Source organism: Apodemus sylvaticus, chromosome 17, assembly GCF_947179515.1.
Source record: "Apodemus sylvaticus chromosome 17, mApoSyl1.1, whole genome shotgun sequence".
In the NCBI taxonomy this organism is placed as follows: domain Eukaryota; kingdom Metazoa; phylum Chordata; class Mammalia; order Rodentia; family Muridae; genus Apodemus; species Apodemus sylvaticus.
In genome coordinates, this window is record NC_067488.1 from 66,385,973 (window position 1) to 66,407,450 (window position 21,478).

Consider the following 21,478-nt stretch of genomic DNA (forward strand, 5'->3'; position numbering starts at 1 on the left):
GAAGGCAGAGGATGCCGGCCGCAGCTGGATTCTCATGGGTCCGCCCCCCCCCACATATATATATTTTACCCCCCAAGGAGCTGAAGGTCCCGAGTGCCTGGGACAACACCCAGGCAACTGTCATCTTCTCTGGAGCCCAGCCCCGAGATGGTGGGTCTGCTTTTCTGTGCCCAGGGAGTGACCTCCTCCACCCGCTTTCCCTGCCACACACCCAGGCTGTAGAACACACACGTATCTTTGTTAATTTATGGGAACAATACAACTCCACAGGGACCACCTCTCTGGGCAAAGGCCCTGCCTACACCCAGCTGTTTATCTCAGATGTGTGGAGAGAAAAGCAGAACTCCCCACCCTCTCCCAGGCAAGGCCCCACCCAGTGCTCACACACACACACACACACACACACACACACACACACACCCTGCAAAGATGTGAGCTCATTGGCCCCTGTGAAAACAAGCACAGGGCCTGGCGACCACTGGATGGTGCAGCTGCACGTACGGACGTACAGCCGTGCAGAAGGCCCCGTGGGCGGCTCGCTACTGAAGCAGAGTCCTGCACCTCCCAGCTCTCCTTCCCACTGCAGGGCCTCAATGTCCCCCTTTCCTTGGCCCTGAACATCAAAGATCTCCATAGCTGACAGTCGTCACGGGGGACAGCTGCCTCCACACTGCCCACTCCGGGGCCTTGAGTCCGCTCTGTGGAGAGCCCTGCCCAGCCGAGGCTGGCCTCCGGACCTCGTGGTTGCACAGGCTCAGGCTTCCTCTAAGAGAAGTGCCTGCTCCAGCCAGTCCCCCCTCAGGGTTCCAGCTCCCGGGAGAGGCGGGACAGTTCCCGCTGGTTGTCAATGACCTTCAGCTGCTGGACGTAAGCCCAGGTGCTGGCTGGACTCCGGGTGCTCAGGGACTGCTCAGAACCTGGAGGAAGGGAAGGAGAGCCATCAGAGAGAGGCGCTACAGCCACTTCGCCTCCCCTGCCTCTCTCCAGGGCCCCCTCAGCTCACATCCTCTTGAGGCCAGTCCCCAGAGGACAGCCCCTCCTACCAGAGTCAGGAGGGCAGTGGATTTAAAGTCTGAAGAAAGAAGACCCCTCCCCCAACCAAGATCTCAGCATAGTACCCCTTCTCCAGGTCAAAAGGAACTAAAACAGACTGGATTTGGTGCATGTTTATAATCCTGGAGCTTCAGAGGCTGAGGCAGGAGGATGGAGAGTTCCAGGCCCTGTTTCAAAAAACAAACAAACAAACAAAAAATGGCCAGGCATGGTGGTGCATGCCTTTACTCCCAGAACCCAGGAGGTGGAGACACAGGGATCTTTATGAGTTTGAAGCTAGCCTGGGCTACATAATGAGTTCCAGATTAGCAAACCTAAAAAAAAAAAAAAAAAAAAAAAAAAAAAAACTGCTTTGTCTTACAAGGCGTTGTGTTGAGCGCCTGTAATTTACACGCTGATCAGGCAGAAACAGTCAGATCGCTGGGGCCAGTCCGACAGCCTAGGACACTTGGTAAAGTTCCAGGCCAGTGAGAGCTTGTCTCACACAGGAGAGAGATGGGTGCCTGAGGAAGAACACCCAAGGCCGTTGGTGCCGCACACGTGAGTAGTCATATACATATGGCTGGCACCCATCCTCACACATATGTACAGGTGTATACACACATTGATAAAAATGAAACTTGGGAAAAAAAGTTCCTTGTGATACTCATGATGCATGCAGGTGTGAGAAAAAGCTATTTTTAAAAAAATGAAAAGCACAGGATATAGCTCAGGCTTGGAATCCCAGCCTGGGCCACAAGGCAAGCCCATCTCAAATAAACAAACAAACAAACAAACAAACAAATAAATAAATAAATAAATAAATCAACCAGGGCTGGAGAGATGGCTCAGAGGTTAAGAGTACTGACTGCTCTTCCAGAGGTTCTGAGTTCAAATCCCAGCAACCACATGGTGCCTCGCAACCATCCATAATGAGACCTGACGCCCCCTTCTGGAGTGTCTGAAGACAGCAACAGTGTACTCATATCAGAGTATTATCAGCATGAATGTATCCGTGAGCACATCTGGACCATAGGCTATGACCACTCCCTGACTGCATGAGCTCGCATCAGACAAGAGCTCCATCTCCAGCACTTCCTCTTTAGCCTGGGCTAGCGGCAGTATCTGTCCCATGCACTGTACTAACCCTAACCCTAACCCTAACCCGAAAACGTATGTAGGTATGTACGTAAGCGTCTGGCTCTGTCGGGCTATGCCCGCTGTCAGTACCCAGTCATGTCACTTACATGTGGAGATCCTTGACCCCTGGCTGTCCTCGTGGATGTGGGAAACTCGGCTTCTGAGTGGCGATAGAGGCGCTGGGCAGAGAGAGGGAGAGTCAGGGAGAAGGCCCCGCGGAACCTCCCTGGGGTTGCTGAGGGGCTCCCGCCCAGGAGAGCACCTCTTACCCGTGCTGTGGCTTCGGCAGTGGTGGAGCATCCGCACGGCTCTGGCCATCATTCGCTGTGGACAACACAAAGAGTGTGGCCTGCATACGGGGGTCTGGGACAAGCTCCCTTAGAGCCATGCGGATGGGGACTGGGGAAGACAGGGTTACGGCTGCTTCAACCCAGCACACCCACATGCTCGATAGGAGCTGGGCAGCAGCGGGAAGGCGAGGTCGGGGAAGGCTAAGAGATAAGAGCTGGGGGGAGGAGGGATGGCTCAGTGGTTAAGCACTCTTCTAGAGGTCCTAAGTTCAATTCCCAGCAACCACATGCTGGCTCACAATCAACTGTAATGAGATCCGATGATATTCTCTTCTGGTATGTCTGAAGACAGCTACGGCGTACTCATACAAATATAATAAAAAATTAAAAAATAAAAAAAAAAGCTGGAAGGGGCTCTTTTTTTGTTTTTTTTTCCAAGACAGGGTTTCTCTGTATAGCCCTGGCTGTCCTGGAACTCACTCTGTAGACCAGGCTGGCCTCGAACTTAGAAATCCACCTGCCTCTGCCTTCCAAGTGCTGGGATTACAGGCGTACGCCACCACCCAGCTAAAAGTTTTCTATAAATGCTATCTTTGGTTTGGAAGGGGCTCTTATTGAACCATGTGAACTCTTTTTTAAAAGATTTATTTTATCTATAGGAGTACACTGTTGCTGTCTTCAGACACACCAGAAGAGGGCATCAGACCCCATCACAGATGGTTGTGAGCCACCATGTGGTTGCTGGGAATTGAACTCAGGTCCTCTGGAAGAGCAGTCAGTGCTGTTAACCGCTGAACCATCTCTCCAGCCCAGAACAGTGTGATGTTTGAGGCTATCATCTAGCATCCCTAAAGGCAGAGCCTCCCATGTGCAGTAGAATGAGGCAGGAGCTGGTTTTCTTTTTAAGAACAAGGTCTCTCTATAGCCCACGTTGTTCTTAAACATAGAATATGCCAGTCTTATCCTCCTGCCTACCGGGGTTACATGCATGCATGTCAGGGCTCAGGTTCTGTCAGTGGACACCCACCCCTGCCCTTCCCCAGCAACCGTCACGCTGCCAACCCAGGCTGGAGGCAGGAACGCTCTTTTCTGAACTCACCATCTTCTCAAAGTTGATGAGGTTCTCGACCAGTGTGTGGTTTCCCTCATGGATGAAGGTCATGTCTGCAAAGGGAGGATTTTCTTTGCTTATAGGTCCCCAGACGCGAGGAGCTAACCGTAGGAAGCCTAGGGCCTATCCCAGCCACACGCCCTCAGCCTGCAGCAGCCTCTGAGCCGTGGCGACTCCCAGTATCTCTGGGGCATCAACCGCGGCCTCCGGTGTACTGCTGTGTTTCTAACTTCTTTCACCTTGTCATTTGGCTGAGCGCTCCCTGTGTGTCAGCCCTTCAGCTGTCACTGCCACAGAGTGTTAAGGGGACGTGAAAACAAGCCCAGGGCCTACCTTTGAGTAGCAGGGGCATGAAGGGGATGACGGGAGGGGAGAGCTTGGTGAGAGCCAGTCGGTACACGCGGTGGTTCCAGGAAGGGTCCTGCGAGGAGAGACGGCTGTCCTGAGGGAGGTGTTTTCATCCTACGTCTGAGGGCCTACCACACACCCATCCTGACCTGGGACTCGGGCCACATTGGAGAGACTCCAAGCCAGCCTCCCTCATACAGGAGGCTCAGTGAGGCAGGGTCTGTGGTAGACCCAACAGCGAGGAGGCCTGGCTTTCTAAGTTCCCAGGGATCCCAGGAAGTCTTCATGGTGATTAATCTCAGAGGTCTTAGGTTTCTGGGAAAACCCTCTCAGCCTCTCTATCTCTCTGGAAGGTGTATTCCCCTGAACCCTTTGGATCCCCTTTTCTTTTCTTCTCTTTCTTCCTTACTTCCTTCTTCCTTCCCTCCCTCCCTTCCTTTTTTTCTGATCTATTTATCATATGTAAGTACACTGTAGCTGTCTTCAGACACTCCAGAAGAGAGAATCAGATCTCATTACGGATGGTTGCGAGTCACCATATGGTTGCTGGGATTTGAACTCAGGACCTTCAGAAGAACAGTCAGTGTTCTTAACCACTGAGCCATCTCTCCAGCGCCGCCCCCCCCCCCCCCCCCCGTTATCTTGGGAACGCCCAAGGCTGAAAACACCTCTGTGCTCTTCTCACTGGAACGCTACAAAACCTTCAAAAGTTCCAGGAAGCTACCTACTCCTGTGTCATTTCTTACAAGTCCGGTGCGCAAACCCTCTAAGGGTCCCGGAGGGTCCAGTTACACCCTCTTACCTGATACACAGTGCGTCCTGACACACAGGTCTTCTGCTCACTACCTCAAGGACACCTCTTTACTATCAAGTTCAGTCCAAACGTTGAGCAGAGCAGCTGGGGACTGGCATGCTCTGACTCCTCCTGAATCTCAGGCCCAGGACATCCCTGGGCCTGCTGGGGTCTCATATCCAGGGCGGATGTCCTCTCCATGAACAGCAGAGTATACTACAAGCATCTATCACTATATTGAATGCCCTCAGTCAGCACCCACAACCACAGACCAGAGGGATCCAGGCCCTAGGTGGGCACCAAAGGCCACGAAAGGCCAGGATCCAGAGAAGGTGGAAATGGGCCCAGCACTCACCAGCAGCCTTTCCAGGGCCGAGTACAGCTTCCGTACTTTATGGGGCAGACGCTGTGAAGGTGAGACAGCTGAGAGGGCGTGGCTGGGAAGAGAGAGCCACCCTAACATCCCCCAGGAGGGCTGAGGCCTGGCCTTGGCAGATCCCGGGCACGTACCTCCCAGGTGTGGGCCAGGCGGCTGATGGCCGAGTTGCTGAGGCCAAACATGACCGCGAAGAAAGAGTTGAGATTCTTCTGCTCCTTGAGGCTGTGAACACAAGACACCCAGACAGACACCCTCAGAGGAAACAGCCAAATCCCCAGTGATGCCTTTGTAGGGTAGGTGGGTTAAGTAAGAGGCAAAGGCTCTGGGAATCCGGGGACAAAGGGAAGGCAGATTGGGCAACGCAGAGGGCAAGGAAAGAGGTTAAGAAAGGGTGGCCGCCGTGGGACTGGTGACACATCCCGGTGTCTCCACACATTCCACTATCCCTCCGTACCCCATCATCTCCACACACCCTGCTGTCCCAACAGGCACTCACTGGGCTGCGAGCTTAATGAACTTGCGGAGTAGCTGAGTCCGGGGGCCAGGACCGGAGCAGAGGCAGAGCTCAGTGGCCACCCAGTACTGCAGCTCGTTGAAGCGGCGCATGAAGCGCTCCAGGTTGGCGGTGGTGACATCCCGCAGGTGCTGGGGGCCCAGCACATAATGGATCAGCTCCACCTGCACGGGGCAAGGACCAGGTCAGCGTGCTAGGCCTGGGGTCCTGCCCGCACCCTCGTCCCCAGCTCTACCTCCCGCACCTGGTGGATCCTGTTGAAGAGGTTCCAGTCATGGTCTGTCAGCTGGCCCGCCAGGTCCTTGGCACTCACTAGGTCCAGCATCTCAGAAGAACCCAGAGCGGGCCCCAGCTGCTCAGGGTGTGGGGTCTGCAGGAGAAGAATGTTCAGACACAGGGGGGACCTGGGACAAAAATTCTGCCTATCGCGTGAGGGACAGCAGACAGACAGGGCATTGCGAAGTAGAGAGGCTTCTCGGGTCTGTGGATGGTGAAAAATGGGCTTTCCTGAAGGGGGGTCACTGTTCTGACAGCTCCCTCATGCTGGAACTCTGGCTTGAGCCCCTGGAGTTAGGGTCTAGAGCTAGCCCCTCTTTCCCCTTGGCATCTCCAAACGCTGTGGCCATGCCTCCCTTTTCCCTGTGAAGACTCGGGAGCAGCCAGAGCCAAACACTCCCCTCGCTTCTCTGTGGCGAACCCGCAGAGAACCCACCCTGCCTCCCGGTCCCAGAGCTCCTCCCCCTCTGGCAGCCTGCCTGGCCCTACCAGCTCATGCACTTCCTGTGGGTGGGCAACAAAGAGCCGCTCGTTGAGCCCCAGGGATGTGGCCACACCGCGGGCATCTGGCTGCAAGCCAACGACATCTGTGAAGACAGCAGAGGCTGTGCTGATGGGGAGGGGGTTGGGACGGAGGCCAGGGAGCAGCTGGAGGTCCTGCCTGTCTGAAAGTTTTCTTCTTCTGGTAATGGCTGGGTAGAGACTCTAAACGCCCGCCCGCACGCACGTACGAGTGCTCATGCCCACACCTGCACGCTGCCTGTAGCGTCGGCTCAGGCAGCACCTGAGACACGTCAATTACTTTTCTGACCTTTGGCTTCCTCCATAAACTGAAGCCTGTAGGATTCACCCCAACTACTTCCTAGGTTATTTTTTAAGTGTGGCTGCTGCAGGTAAATGATGTGTATAATAAAAATCTTCTGGAAATTAGAAAACATCCTATCTATCTTTTTTTTTCCTCTGTATAGTCCTGGCTGTCCTGGAATTCACTCTGTAGACCAAGCTGGCCGTGAACTCAAAAATCTGCCTGCCTCTGCCTCCCAGACTGCTGGGATTACTGGCGTGCGCCACCACCGCCTGGCTCCTATCTACCTCTTTTTTTTTTTAAAAAAAAGTTTTATTTTATTTATATGAGTACACTGTAGCTGTCTTCAGACACCAGAAGAGGGCATGAGATTCTCCTGTAGATGGTTGTGAGCCACCATGTGGTTGCTGGGAATTGAACTCATGACCTCTGGAAGAGCAGTCAGTGCTCTTAACCGCTGAGCCATCTCTCCAGCCCCTCCTATCTACCTCTTACTGTTGATTTTCATCAGCTAAGGACTGGACAATGCTTTGAGTCTTCCGGTCTCTGGGCCCTTGACCAGTGGCTTCCAATGCGTGGCGTACAAGACCACTCTTGTGTCCAGAGGAAAAGTTGGCTCTTATTTTTAATCCACTTTCTCTATTTTCTTCTTTTAATCCATTTCTTCTATGTTGTGTATAGTTTTAAAATCCCATACTGAGGAAGTGTTTTATATATGTAACTTATATGCAAGTGTATTCTTAGGGAGATTTGTAATAGAGCATTGGTTAGTGACTGTCAGTGGCCTGAAAAGATCTACCACATAGTAGGATCTCAATAAAGGAGGGCATTGGCCAGCCGTACTCGCCAGGTTGCCACCAGAGGGCAGTGCCTTCCAGAGCCCAGCACATCGGTGAGCGCTAGTGTCACTCCTGACTCCTGGAGGGCCAGGCTTTTCCCTCGGCCACCCTTGCCACAGTTCCCTGATGACCCCAGTTCCTGACTGCTGGGCTCTGGCCATCAAGTCCAAGCTACACTACTCAAAGATAACAATAACAATGGCTTTTAACATGCCAGAATCTCCCAAAGCAGGTCCTGATAACATAGACAGGAGTCTAGGCAGAGATGTGCTAGACTCAGGGTTGCATGCCTTGTGGGTATCTGCAGTCTAACTGCTACAGCAGACTCATAATAGTGCAGTCACTTAGCAGACATGGAAATGGAGACTCAGAGAGGCCCAGGGTGCCCCCGCTGGGTAGGCAGTTAATGTGGAATTCTCTCCTAGCCCTGGGAGTCTATGTTTACCGTCATCCAGCAGATCTGTCATAGTTGCTGTAGGAATTCTAGCACCTAGCACATTCCTGCTACATAGCTGACTCTTCAAAATGCTTTCTTTCTATCAGGCCTGAAGAGGTGGCTCGGCAGCCAAGCACACTGGTTCCTCTTCCAGAGGACCTGGGTTCTATTCCTGCCACCCACTTCATGCCTCACAACCTTCTGTGCCTCTAGGTTCAGGGGATCCAACCCCTTCTTCTGACTTAAACAGGAATCAAACACATGGACAGTGCAGGATACATTTAGGCAAAACAACCAATACACATAAAATAAAAACAAAACTATTTTACTATTTTTAAAACACTTATTTTTAAAAGTGTTTGCAATCCTGGTTCGTTAGTACATCATCTTGACCCAAGCTAGGCTCATCTGGGAGGAAGGAACCTCCTGAGAAAAATGCCTCTGTCAGGCTGGCCTGTGGCAAGTTCTTGATTAATGATAGATCTGGAAATCCCCGCCCACAGTGGGCGGTGCCACCCCAGGGAATGTGGCTCTGGGTTCTATAAGAAAGCAGGCCGAGAAAGCCTTTGGGAGAAGCCAGCAGAAGTTTGGTTCCTGCACTGCGTTTCTGCCCTGAGTTCCTTTCACAGGGGGCTGTTGAGCTGTTTGTTAAGATGAGATATACATTTGCTGCCCCAAGTTTCTTTTGATCATGCTCTTTATTACAAAGCCAGAAAGCAAAGTAGGAAATCTGCTGAATACCTTAAAAAAGGAGGACTGGGCTGGAGAGACAGCTCAGCAGTTAAGAGCACTGACTGCTCTTCCAGAGGTCCTGAGTTCAATTCCCAGCAACCACATGGTGGCTCACAACCATCTGTAATGGGATCTGGTGCCCTCTTCTGGTGTGTCTGAAGAGAGCAATGGTGGTGTACTCCTATGTATTAAATAAATAAATAAATAAATAAATAAATAAATCTTTAAACAAAAAATAAAAAAGGAGGACTATCTAAAATCAAAGGCTAGCCACACACTCACTAACTCCATTAGCTCGGGGAGTAGGCCGAATTCTCTCAAGCGCAGGTTTCCATTGTTGAAAAGAGGAGATAAGATTTCCTCTTACAGGGTGGAGAGGTGGCTCAGATTAAGAGCACTGACTGTTCTTCCAGAGGTCCTGAGTTCAATTCCCGGCAAGCACATGGTGGCTCACAACCTTCTGTAATGGGGAGCTGATGCCCTGCTCTGGCGTGTCTGAAGATAGCTATAGTGAACTCATATAAATAAATAAATAAATAGATAGATAGATAGATAGATAGATGGATAGATAGATAGATAAATAAATCTTTAAAAAAAATTTCCTCTTTTGAGACAGTGATGGGAATGAAGGCGTGTGTAGGAATGGTGCATGTCAGAAAGCATTCTGAATATTTTCCTCACTTAATTCTCACAAACCCTCTGCGAGGCCCCGGCATTTTACTATCTCTGCTTTACAAATGAGGAGCTAAAGCAGCTCACACGCCCCGTCCCCGTCCCGGGAGCCACAGTCAGTGGGGAACCCACCCAACCAGCTGGGTCTTGAGCATTGCTTCTGAAACAGCCAGAGGAGCTGTGATAACCCTGCTGCAGATTCAAGGCGTGAGAGTGACGGTCTGAATTCAAGGGAGTGGCTTTGGATCTGAGGGTGCTCCCCCAGGGCAGAGTTCATCCAGAGACACAACTCACCACCTGCAGAGTTGACCTTCACCAGCACCTGCCCCTTGGTCCAGTGGTCCTCGTGGGCCAAAGCTGCCATCACTTCTCTCACGGAGGCTGTCACCGGCAGGTGCAAGGTCAGCACCGAGTGGTCAGGCCTGCAGATATCGTAGGGGACTGGAGAGGAGGAGGGAAGGAGCTGGAAGCGGGTGCCTGGTCTCCCCTCCCCTAGCTCAGCAGCAAGAAGGCACCCACAGGCCACAAAAGGGGATGCGAGGAAAAGGAAAGTGGGTGGTACCAAGGCCCAGTGGGGGTCCTGGACCTAGGGCAGGAGCACAGGTGGCTGGCCTGCTTGGCAGGGTAGTAAAGGCCCCAAGGAGGACCATGTTCTCCCCTAGCCCAGAGCCACCACAGCCAGGCCAGGGAGACAGACAGCCATGCTGATGCCGGGCTAGGCCTGGCTTGCTCAGTCACCCCACCCACCTTTGTCCCCAACTCGGATGGCACCAGCGCTGCTTGGGAGGGGTTCCTCCTGGTTAGGGAGCCAAACAGGCGCATTCCGGGCCTGAAAGGCAGAAAGAACAAGGCTTTAGAGTCCAGGGACAACACACAGGGAAAACTCTGAGAGGGCCTCTGTGGCCACCAACAGGGATCCCCCAAAGCATCATACTGCCAGGGGCTCTGCTGGCCGCATGAAGCCAAAGTCCAGGGAGGGCAGGGAGCCGGGCTCAAGGAGACCCAGAGGTCAAGTGGAGGCCAGTCATCTGATATGGGCGGGGAGGGAGGGGGCTGCGTCAGCCACCTCCTTAAACAGGGCCAGGGCTGTTCTGGGATGGAAATGCCTGAGTCCAGTTTTTTTGTTTTTTTTTTCTTCTTTCCTTCCCTCGGGTAGCATTTGCTACAGAGTGGGCATTGTTTCTGGCATCTAAATATTCACAGTAGTCCTTGGAGAAAAATATTTTTGGTCCTCGTTTCATGGACACGTTTTATAGAGAAGTTAGGTGACGGGCTAAAGGCCACACAGCGGCTGCTACGTGTCTGGAAACTTGTTCTTTCTCTGCCCTTGGGAGCTGCCCGTCTCCCTGGGCCACAAAAGCCAGATACCCTCCCTGTGAGCTGTCCTAACGCGGGTTCACCTGGCTTTGGCTCTCTCTCTCTCCAAATCTGATAGGTTCTCTGTCTCTAAGTAGAGCTGGCCCCGCCCCCCCCCACCCCACCCCCCCCCCCCCGCCCCTTCCTATACATTCCAATGTTAGTGTTGCTGAAGTGAGCACAACCCTGCCCCTTCCTCAGAGTCCCCACAGTGAGTGTCACCTGAGCACCTGAACCTGTGCTAGGCTCACCAGGGCCCGGGCCTTAAAGTCACATCCCCAACTGTGACCCATTGCTCCAGACTTCTCACACCCAGGGGTCACCTCACCCTGTCAGTCACCGCTCTTTCCTTTCTGCAGTCCCGAGGTCATTCCCCTCCATTCTCCCCAGAACTTACTACTTTCTTCTGGGCTCTTCACTTTAATGGGTCCCCAGTGCTGTCTTCTCCTACCTCAAAAGTTGCCCCCCCACCCTCGCTGCAGCCACCTGAGTAGAGCCACACTGCGCTGGGGATAGAAACCATCATTGTCTGTCCCTTTAAACCTCTCATCAGTTCACAGGCAAGGACCCTAGGAGGAGATGCTCTGGCCCCTGATCCCCTTCCTGGTCTCCTCTCTAGCTTCTAGCGCTGCCTGGGGCCCTGCTAGTCATTGGTAACTCCTGGGACACCTCTCTAAGCCTCATGGTACGTCAGCGAGTCATCTTTTCTCCACCCACTTTCTCAGGGGCCTCTGACTGCACACATCGAGAGACTATTTCACAGCTCTGTTCCTCTAGTGACTGTGAACTCACAAGCCAGGGGCCCTCTCCCGCCACACCACCCAGCATCCAGCAGGGTGTCTGACATTCCTGGGTGGCTGGTACTAACTCCTCAGTGTCAGCCACACGCAGAAGCAGAGGCCCCTCATGTCCAGCCCCACATCCTGATGGGATGTGACAGATAGGAACATTCGACACATCGCAAGTTCTGGGGTGTGGGAGGAGCCTAGTATCGGAAGAGCAGGAAGGAGGAATCTTAGAAAGCAGGGTGAGGGGACCCCTGGGTTTGAGAAGTTTGAAGCAATAAGTTCCCTTAGCAAACGAAGACAAGTGTCTACAAGGCAAGAGTGCTTCGAAGAAACCAGAAAGGACATCTGGGGATGCTTCAGATGGGAAATGGGAAGGCTTCTTGGGGACACGCACTCTGGCTCTGTTCAGAACAAGCAGGGTCTAAAAAGGTAAAGGGTAACAGAAGACAGGTCTGTGCAGAGGGCTGAAGCAAAGGCCCTGGGGTGAGGCCAACTGTGACTACAACTGAAGGGAGCCTCCGGCAGGCGGGTGGGGCAGGATGGGGCGGGGCGGGGCTGGCTGAAGCCAAGGTGCTCACTCTTGAGTTCAATCCCTATGACCAACCCAGCTTCCCTTCTTCCCAGTTCTTTCTCTTACTACTCTTCAACCAAGTCTTAGCTCCAGTCACAACTCCACATCTCCTCCCCAGCCCCAGCTGGGAGTGGGCTGGCCACCTGGGGCCCTGGGACAGGCCTTATCAGACCATCTAAGCGCCTACACCACCACCCACCAGAAACCCTTGGCTCTCGGAGATGAACCCAGTCACCGTCTCATCTCCTAGCTACAACTGCAGGCGTGACTCACCCCCCCCCCCCCCCCGCAAAGGAATGAAAGCTCCTTAGGCTAAAGATGAAGGTGTCCCCTGTGACCCTAGTAGCTCTCACACAGGACTCTCTCTGATGCACCCAGCACAGGTCAAAGACACTCTGGGTTTCGGGGGCCGGAGGGGCAGAGGGAAGATGGCGGGTTGGGCAGAGGGGGAAAACAAGAGGGGGGACAGGCACCTTGGTCTGAGGAGATACATTCCCACAGCCATTCTCCAACCTGCAGAGAAGAGTGAGAGAGAACCACTGAGGACCCTGACAGGCAGGACGTGCTCAGGGCCAGAGGCCACAGTGGTCTGGATCCCATCTTGCCCTCCCCAGAGGTTCAGAGGGATGTGGGTAGGAAAACACACAGGGCAGGGCAGGGGGCTTGGCAGGGCGCTTGTAAGAGCGGGACCAGCTTCTGTGGTTTCCAGAGGCCAGAAGGACGGAGGAACAAGACACGGTTGGTTCTGGGATCTGAATGAGCTCTTGTCTGTGAGCCCTGGCTGCCTCCACAGACATCTGGGGAAGCAAGATAAACTCAGAGGAGCTGATCGACGGGCAGGGCCCGTGGACATCATCGGTACCATAGTCCACGCAGGGCCCGTGGACATCATCGGTACCATAGTCCACAGTAATTGGCCAAAAGGGAGACGTGAGCATGCGAGTGCATTCAGTGTATAGAATGAACAGATGAATGACTGTACCCTGTGTGGGCTCGGAACAGTGGCTGATAAGAAGCCCTCACAGGCTAAGACAAGCATCCTGGAGGCCTGGATGCACCAGGGCTAGCAGATCAGCCTCTGCTGTACAAGGAGATGCGCTTCAGTCAGCGGTCACCTGTGGTGTCGCCGTCTCTCCGGATACTGTTCCCTCAGCAGGTTACTAAGTCGGGCATCTCTGCTCACCAGGTCTGAGAGTTTCTGGCAAGAGCCAAGAGTCAGCCCCTGGGATGGCTGTGCTGCACCTTCACGGGTCAGCCCGGCCACCCCAGCTATACTCCCAGGTACCTGGAGGAAGCTGGTGGCCACTGGATCTGAGCGGAGCATGGGGCTGTACAGGGCCACCCACCGACCGACGAGCCGCAGGATCTGCTGCCTCTTGTTGCAGATGTAGGTGCTGCGTTCCTGCTCGCTGCCTCCAGCAGGCTCTGCCGGCTCCACGTGGAAGGTGGCAACCGGTCAAGGAAACCACACCAAGCCACTGAGGCCACCCGCTGTGCGGGGCGCAAGCCAGTCAGGCTTGCTAAGGGCACCAGGGAAGGGTCGAGGCAGCCATTTTGATAGGGATTCCTTCTCTCACCGCCACACCCCATCCCATCCCCTACCCACATCACACCCTGTGGGTGGAAGGATATTGGTGCAGGAGGGCAGTGAAGAGCTGGGTGCTGGGCATGAAGACACTGTGGGTCAGCAGGAAGTCACTGAGGAATGTCTCTGTTGGGCAGGGTTAGGGTTGGGAAGGGATTTCAGCCCGAGTCACAGCACATCTATATGTGCAGCCGGAATATACGTCCCCCTAAGTCAGCACAAGCAAGGGAAGCAGAGCCCAGCCCCTGTGACAGTCTTCTCCACCCAAGCGAAGGGGACTTCCTGCCAACTGCCAGTACAGACCAATCTAGAGCCTGCTGAGGTCAGGCCACAGTGACCTCCTGATGACTCAGAGAACAGGGAGAGTGTCTTCTGACGCTACCTGTTGGGTCATGAGCACTGGAATCCGGTCTCATGGCTTCCAACAGGAGTTCTAGGATTTTCTCTGGAGTGCCAGACATTACCGTATACCTAGGGGGGACGAGTCCATCAATGATAGCATGTACCCTAAGGACATCATTCCTCTCCACACAGACATCAATAACTGATCACGTGGTGCCTTCTGATTAGCCAGCCCTATTCCATCTTGGAGGCGGGGTATTGATTCATCCTCCCAGTCCCTAAGTCCCTCCTCAGTGCCTTCCACCCCTAGATGGCTAAAAGGCATGGAAACAGAGCAAGGCTTGGAAGCAGGAGAGGAATACTGTAGGGCAGGGTGGAGCTCAGTGGGGAGAGACATGATAGGCTGGTTACCGGTTCCTGCCTGGGGTCGGGGGGCGGGAAGGGCCAGCACCCTGAGAGGTTCTCTCCAGAACCAACACCACTTTGCCGTGTTCTTCCAGTCTCATGGTTTTCGCTTCTACATCCTGGAGAAGGAGCCACACCCATGCTCAATAAACTAGGCTGCTCTTCAGGCTCCTGGACCAAACCTAGAGCCTCAGAGGCCCCCAAGGAGCCTCACCTCTTCTCCAGACCACCTGTATCTGCCCTCTCCTCCTCAGCATCTCCACAGACCCAAATCTCACCCTCTACCCTCCCCTCTCGCCAGTCCCTGGTCTCTCACGTCAAACTGTGGGCGTCCACTCCCAGCCAGATCCCAAGTTTCCTTACAAATCATCTCTGATGCCAGGGCCTCAGCCTGGACATCCCACCATGTCCTCACCACCCCCCTAACCCCACCCCAAGTATGGCACCTTGATGATGCGGTTGAAGTCCTGCTTGTCCACACGCAGAAAGTGACAGTTATTTTCTCGAAGGATGATGGTGGCTGCCCGAGGTGCGTCGTTCACCAGAGCCAGCTGTCCAAAGTCATCGCCCTCATGCAACGTGGTCACCAGTCCCTGAAGCCAGGACTCAATCACAGCCTTCCCTACCCACCAGCCCTTGCTGGGAGGGACGGACTCAGACATATTCGTGGGAACAGCAGCCGTGGGGCTATCAAAAGGAGTGTCCAAGAGGACACGAGGGAAAGAGTGTCGCGGTCTACCCCGGTGGGCGGGAGGGAGGGCTTACCTTGCCATGGGTCACCACATTGACAGATCCCTTCCAGATAATGTACCATGAGGTTCCCTTGTCCCCCTGGCTGAACACTGACAGAAACATTGATCAGATCTGCCCCCTCCTCTCACCCACCACTGCCCCATGGCTCCAGACACGGTGGCTAGCCCAGCTTACACACGGTGCCTGCCTTGCTGTGTGGTTCGAAGAGCAGAACAGCTGCCAGTTCCCGCTTCACCTGGGGTGGAGAAAAGAAGGTCAGTTGAGGCAGACGGCCCTGGGGAAGGAGGCAAGCTGAGAGACAGGCTATGTCCAAAGACAGCCCTGGAGGACAGAGCTATGCTCAGGCCACACGTCCCCGGGATGTGACGGAGACAAAGTAAGGGAACAGAACGGACAATATTTAGACAGAGGGCAGGTGGTAAGAAACTAGGTGGAGAGATGGCTCGATGGCTAAAAGCACTGGCTATTCTTCCAGAGGTCCGGGGTTCGATCCCTAGCACCCAGATGGCAGCTCACAATCATCTGCAATGTCAGTTCCAGGGGATTCAGTGCCCTGTTCTAGATTCCATGGGCACCAGGGCATGTGTGTTGTGCACAGACATTCATACGGGCAAAAGCATCCATACACATAAGAGAGATGGCTCGGTGGTTAAGAGCACTGACTGCTCTTCCAGAGGTCCTGAGTTCAATTCCCAGCAACCACATGGTGGCTCACAACCATCTGTAATGAGATCTGATGCCATCTTCTGGTGTGTCTGAAGACAGCTACAGTGTACTCAAATAAAAGAAATCAATAAATAAATAATAAATTTAAAAATAAATAGGGCTGGTAAGATGGCTCAGTGGGTAAGAGCACTGACTGCTCTCCCGAAGGTCCTGAGTTCAAATCCCGGCAACCGCACGGTAGCTCACAACCATATGTAATGAGATCTGATGCCTTCTTCTGGTGTGTCTAAAGTCAGCTACAGTGTACTTACATATAATAAATAAATGTTTGGGAAAAAAAGGGATTTACTATTTGCCAGGCAGTGGTGGCACATGCCTTTAGTCCCAGCACTTGGGAGGCAGAGGCAGGTGGATTTCTAAGTTTGAGGCCAGCCTGGTCTACAGAGTGAGTTCCAGGACAGCCAGGGCTACAGAGAAACCCTGTCTCGAAAAACCCAATAAATAAATAAATAAATAAAATAATTTTAAAACTGTGATTTAAAAAAGAAGATCTTAGGCCGAAATCTTCAAGCCATAGACAAAGGGGAGGAAACTGCCCTCCCCTCCCTCCCTCCCTTCCTCCCCCATCTAGCCATAGGAAGAGGTGCGGCTGAGGAGCACGCCTGTGGTGAGTACTGACTGAGTTAGAAAGGTGGGCCACCGCCTTGATATGCAGCAGCTCCTCGAAGATGAGGTCCAGTTCTTCATCTGTACGCTGACCCGGGCTGCAGGAACAGAGGAAGCCCTGAGAACTGTGGATCAGAGCCAGGGAGGCGCCACCCCACCCACCCCGCCTGCCTGCCTGCCCGCCGGGGCCTGGGGCCAGACTGCTACTCCACAACCATCAGTCAAGCCACTGGTTATCAATAGCAGGCTTTGTGGGGGAGCCCGGGTACCAGGCACTGTGCTAAGCACCTTTCCTGGATTACTTCATTCCACCCTCACAAGGACGTGATCACCATGACCCTCCCTTGACAGAAGGGAAGCTGGCAGGAGAGGCCCAAGCCACCAGGGAGTAGCTGGTAGGGCTAGAATTTGAACCCTGACTTCTTTCTGTCCAAAATCCATATCCTCTGTCAGTGGGGAGGGCCTTCGGATCCTCTGGCCTGACACCCTCCGGAATAGAAGGAAAAATGGTCTGGGATGTGGGGGCTGAGCCTCTACGGCCTAAGTCCTACCCCCCAGACGGATCTGAGAGCCTATGAGATCTGAGCTGAAGGCCGAGTGGGAATGAACAGAGGGCAGGGCTCTCCACTCACGGCTTCCGCAGTGCCACAGTGAGTAAGGCGTCAGGTCCTCGCTGGGAGAGTAGGGCCATCGCCTCGACAAGCTCCTCTTCCACGTCATGAGTCCCCGCAGGCTCGGGCTCCGGGCCAGGGAACCTGTAGAATTGGGCATCTCGGTCCTGGAAAGTCCAGTCATGTTTCACTGGGGAGCACGGCAGAGGAAAGAAAATCAGGCCAGGGACTGATTGGATTTAATTCTAACACGATCAGAATACCTTAATCCATCAGTGCTCAAACTGTGTGTCGAGACCCCTTTGGGGGTCGCAAGTCAGATATTTACATTAGGATTCGTAACAGTAGCAAAATTACAGTTATGAAGTAGCAACAAAATAATTTTATGGTTGGGGGGGGTCACCACAACACGAGGAGCTGTATTGAGGGGTTGTGGCATAAGGGGGTTGCAAACTGCCTTAAACCTTTCCACAGCTCCCAACAGTCCGCTCCTCACACCAGCCCTCCTTAACCCCACCCAGCGCTAGTGCCCAATCAGAGCTCAGCTCACCGTGGCAAAGAGCACCGTCATCCAGCAACACCTGGCAGATGCCCACAGCTTGGCTCCGTGAGTGGACCCCAAGGCCCAGAGCCAAGATCCCATCCACTAGCTCCCGGCCAGAGCAGCACTGCCTGTGGGGAACAGAAGGGGGCCAGAGAATCAAAGTGGGAGGAAGCGGACTCTATCCAAAGGCACCATCCAGGCCCAAGCCCAGCTCTTCCCATCTATCCCCGCATCCTCCCCACCCTCCTATCCCCATCACCCTCCACCCTCTCTTCCCAATCCCCCGAAGGAGAAAAGGGAAGGGAAGACAGCAGGCAGGACCCCAACTCACCACTCACCGATAAAGTCGCAGATGGTACTTTCTGTCGCGGATGAGGGTAGGGTATGTGGCCAGGAGATGCCGGTGCAGGAGCCTCCCTGCCTTGTGTACATGCTCCGTGGTGGCCTGGGACGAGGGGTGGGGGGTGTGTACCACAAACTGAGGCCCTGAACAGCGCCCCCTGCCGCCTGTAGCCCCCTCCCGGCTTTGCCTTCCTCAGCGCATACCTGCTCCAGGCTCACTCTGAAATCCAGGGAGTCCTCGCTGTTGGTAAGTGGTGTCTGAGGACAGTGGAGAGAGTTTGCAGATCAGTGGGAGGCCTTCAGACTCCCGGAGAGGGACCCCTCCCTTCCCCTCTCAGAAGATACCTTTTCCCACACCAGTGTGCTGCAGTGAGAACCCCCAGATCCCTATTCTGTGTACCCCGGGTCCAACGTGTGCTCGGGCAAAGCAGCCCCGTGTGTGGCTGGTCAGGGTGGAGTGAGAGGAAGTTGGAAGATGTGATACAAGATTCAGAGGCCAGGGCACGAACATCTTGGGAGGCCTGGGAACACCAGCTCCCAGCTGGGACTACAGGTTGACCTCAGGCTCAGGTCTGTGTCTAATCATAAGGCCCTCTCTCTGTAGGGCTGTGGTTCAGTTAACAGAAGCATAAATTCTGGAGCCAGGCTCTGTACTAACAGTGTTACCCTGAACAAAATCTCTAAAGTGTAAATAAGAGCAACTCTCCAGCTTTCGGAGGGCCCCCAAGAGTGGGCACAGGTTGTTTAACCATTGCCTGGTGTATGGTTGTGCATTTGTTAGCTTTTACTATCTAGGGAGGCACGGGTGTGGCCGTGGCTGACAGGCTTGTTTCTTTTTAGCAGATACTGCAAGCCACAGCTCTGTAAAAGTGGGTAAGGGTGGGGCAGTGGTGGCACATGCCTTTAATCCCAGCACTTGGGAGGCAGAGGCAGGCGGATTTCTGAGTTCGAGGCCAGCCTGGTCTTACGAGTGAGTTCCAGGACAGCCAGGGCTACACAGAGAAACTCTGTCTCAAAACAACAACAACAACAACAACAAAAGTGGATGAGGCCTTGGTAGCCATAACTGGCTTACCATAAAAACATTGCTTAATGATGCTTTTGGTAGCAATGTTGCCACCAGGGACTCCAGGGTAAATTGTGCCCCGCCTATCAGCCACGAAGGCGCCTCACAACCCTCTCTCTTGTCCAACCATCTGAAAATGGAGAGTTTCTGACCAGCTCTGGGAAGGCTGCTCTGTTCTCTACAAGGCCTCCGAAGGCATCCTTTCCAGTTCACAGAGCATACCCACTGTCCTGACAGCACCACATGCTAGGTGTGGAAGGCAGAGATGATGTGTTGTTCCCTTATGACTTTCAGGGAAGCAAGTCTCGATGTGAATTCAACGTCCCTGCATAATTCAACCACGCACGCGCAGGATTGTCAGTCAACTGTGGGTGAACTGGAGTCCCCACCCGAGGCGGTCCCACTTCCGCCCATTCCACCCGCCCACCCCATCTCCCTACACTCAAGGACCTGGAGAAGTGTTGGCGGGGGCGCTGGGATCCAAGGCCTCTCTCCCCAGACTGCCCTAAGCACAGACATTTTTTTTTTCACTATACCCAAGCAGAGACCTGAGGTCTGACACGAGTGCCTAGCCCAGCATGGGGCGGAAGTCACTAGGTATCCCAAGGGTATCCCTACCCGGGTCATGAGCCCACGGCAGTGCCAGACACACAGCCCTAGAGCCTCAAGGACAGGAAATGAGGAGGAGGAGCCAGGAAGGGAGGAAGAGCAGGAATGTATCCAGCCAGGCCCTGGGTTGGAACAAACAGTGCCTGAGAGCTAATGACTTCTTGTTATTCTTGACAAAAATGCCCAAGTCACCCTAGCTCCTTTGGTGTCCACAGTCTAGGCTCTAGCTGGGCTCTGTTATTATTGTCATTAGATTTATTTGTGTGTGTGTGTGTGTGTGTGTGTGTGTGTGCTCATAAAAGATAGGCAAGGGTCAGATTCCCTGGAACTGGAGTTATAGGTAGCTATGTCACTGTTGCTGGGTTGCTAGGGGCCATGCTCAGGCCTTCTGCAAGATCAGCAATGTTCTTATCCACAGAGCCATCTCTTCAGCAAGGTCTCATGCAGTCCAGGCTAGTCACTAAGTATCTGAGGATGACCTTGAACTTCTGTTCAGTACCCAGTACCCAGGGCTCCAGGCATGTTAAATGAGCACTCTACCAACTGAGCCCTAGCCCACCCTTCCTGGAATTATCCTGACCAGGGAGGCCACATCACCAAGCTGGTCACTTCCTGCCCTACCCCAAGGGATAGGCACGGGAGTCTGAGAACAGTAGCCCTGAGAGCAAGAGTGCAACCCTTAGGCATTTTACTTTGCTAAAGAAAGCCTACGCCAAGAGAGACAAATTCACTGCCGAGGGTTAAACAGTTGCTCAGGAAGGCAGGATTCTAGGTGCTGCGTCTGTGTGAAGCAGGTGTTTGAATTCTATTTCTAAACCGGAGAGAAAGGTTACATAACCCACCGTAACAGGTAATAAACAGCACTCACACCGGAACTGCCTGACTCCACAGCCAATGCCCCCAGCCTTAGCGCCTCTCATGAGTTCAACCCTGTTCTCACTTCTTCACTGCAGGCCACAGCCACAGAAACAGCAGGGTCACTCTGTCCTGGGGAACATTCTACAGACAGAGAAAGGGCCCTCTGTGTCCCTGTCATGGTCCTGTGGATGGGAACCTTGGGAGCAGGCAGGGAGAGGACCGCTAATGAGCAGCAGTGGGCATGCGTGTGGCCTCCAGATGCCTGCATTCAAATGCTGGTTTCTGAATGGCAGCCAGGGTGTGTAACCTTACGCTGATTTAAACTCTCTGTGGACAGGCTTCTTGTCTGTGAAGGGGATTGGTAAAAACAGTACCCACTCCTGAGAGTTATTATCATATTATTTAAACAGGTTAATAATCTGAAGCCCATGGAATGGTGCCTGCCCACAGTAACTGCTTGGCAAATGCTAATGCAGTAACTGAGCCCCCTTTTTTTTTTTGTTTTGTTTTGTTTGGATTTTCAAGACCAGGTTTTTCTGTGTAGCCCTGGCTGTCCTGGAACTCAGTCTGTAGACCAGGCTGACCTCGAACTCAGAAATCCACTTGCCTCTGCCTCCCGCGCTGGGATTAAAGGTGTGTGTCACCACACCCACCACTTTCTTATTTCTTATGTGTACCTACTGCCTTGACATATGGGCAACGGCTGGCCCTGGACTTGGACTCGTGACCCTGAATATCATTTTGAGGTCCTCAGTTGGCTCAGCCTTCATCTACCAACTCTTTTTGGCCTGGGACAGGAAGGCTCCCAGGTAAAAGACAACAAAGCTTTAGCCAGATGGCCAGCCCCACCCTGCTTCCCTGTCCCTGAGTGTCAGAGCTTGGCTGGAGGGGACAGCAGCCCCAGGACCCACCAGACCAGTTCCTTTGGTCATGGCTAAGGTCCTAGGCC

At 53.5% G+C, this 21,478-nt stretch overlaps 2 protein-coding genes across 2 annotated transcripts in view; both read right to left on the reverse strand.

Moving 5' to 3' along the window:
* Positions 1 to 634, reverse strand: part of Endou (endonuclease, poly(U) specific) — a 32,731-nt gene extending 32,097 nt beyond the window's left edge. The window contains exon 1 of the mRNA XM_052160367.1: positions 502 to 634. Coding sequence (XP_052016327.1) covers positions 502 to 634 — 133 coding nt within the window. The remainder of the gene's footprint in view (positions 1 to 501) is intronic.
* Positions 233 to 18,281, reverse strand: Rapgef3 (Rap guanine nucleotide exchange factor 3; the record flags this gene model as incomplete). The annotated part of the gene is made up of 26 exons (XM_052160368.1): positions 233 to 917; positions 2,280 to 2,351; positions 2,442 to 2,496; positions 3,562 to 3,626; positions 3,907 to 3,994; positions 5,070 to 5,120; positions 5,225 to 5,315; positions 5,590 to 5,771; positions 5,852 to 5,977; positions 6,373 to 6,470; positions 9,662 to 9,808; positions 10,115 to 10,196; positions 12,556 to 12,595; positions 13,198 to 13,280; positions 13,368 to 13,527; positions 13,715 to 13,793; positions 14,050 to 14,138; positions 14,421 to 14,533; positions 14,861 to 15,007; positions 15,180 to 15,256; positions 15,342 to 15,402; positions 16,513 to 16,597; positions 17,132 to 17,300; positions 17,661 to 17,782; positions 17,993 to 18,099; positions 18,201 to 18,281. Coding segments are annotated over 26 exons (2,589 nt in total), but the record flags the coding sequence as incomplete, so codon positions are not given.
* Between the last annotated feature and the right edge of the window lie 3,197 nt (positions 18,282 to 21,478).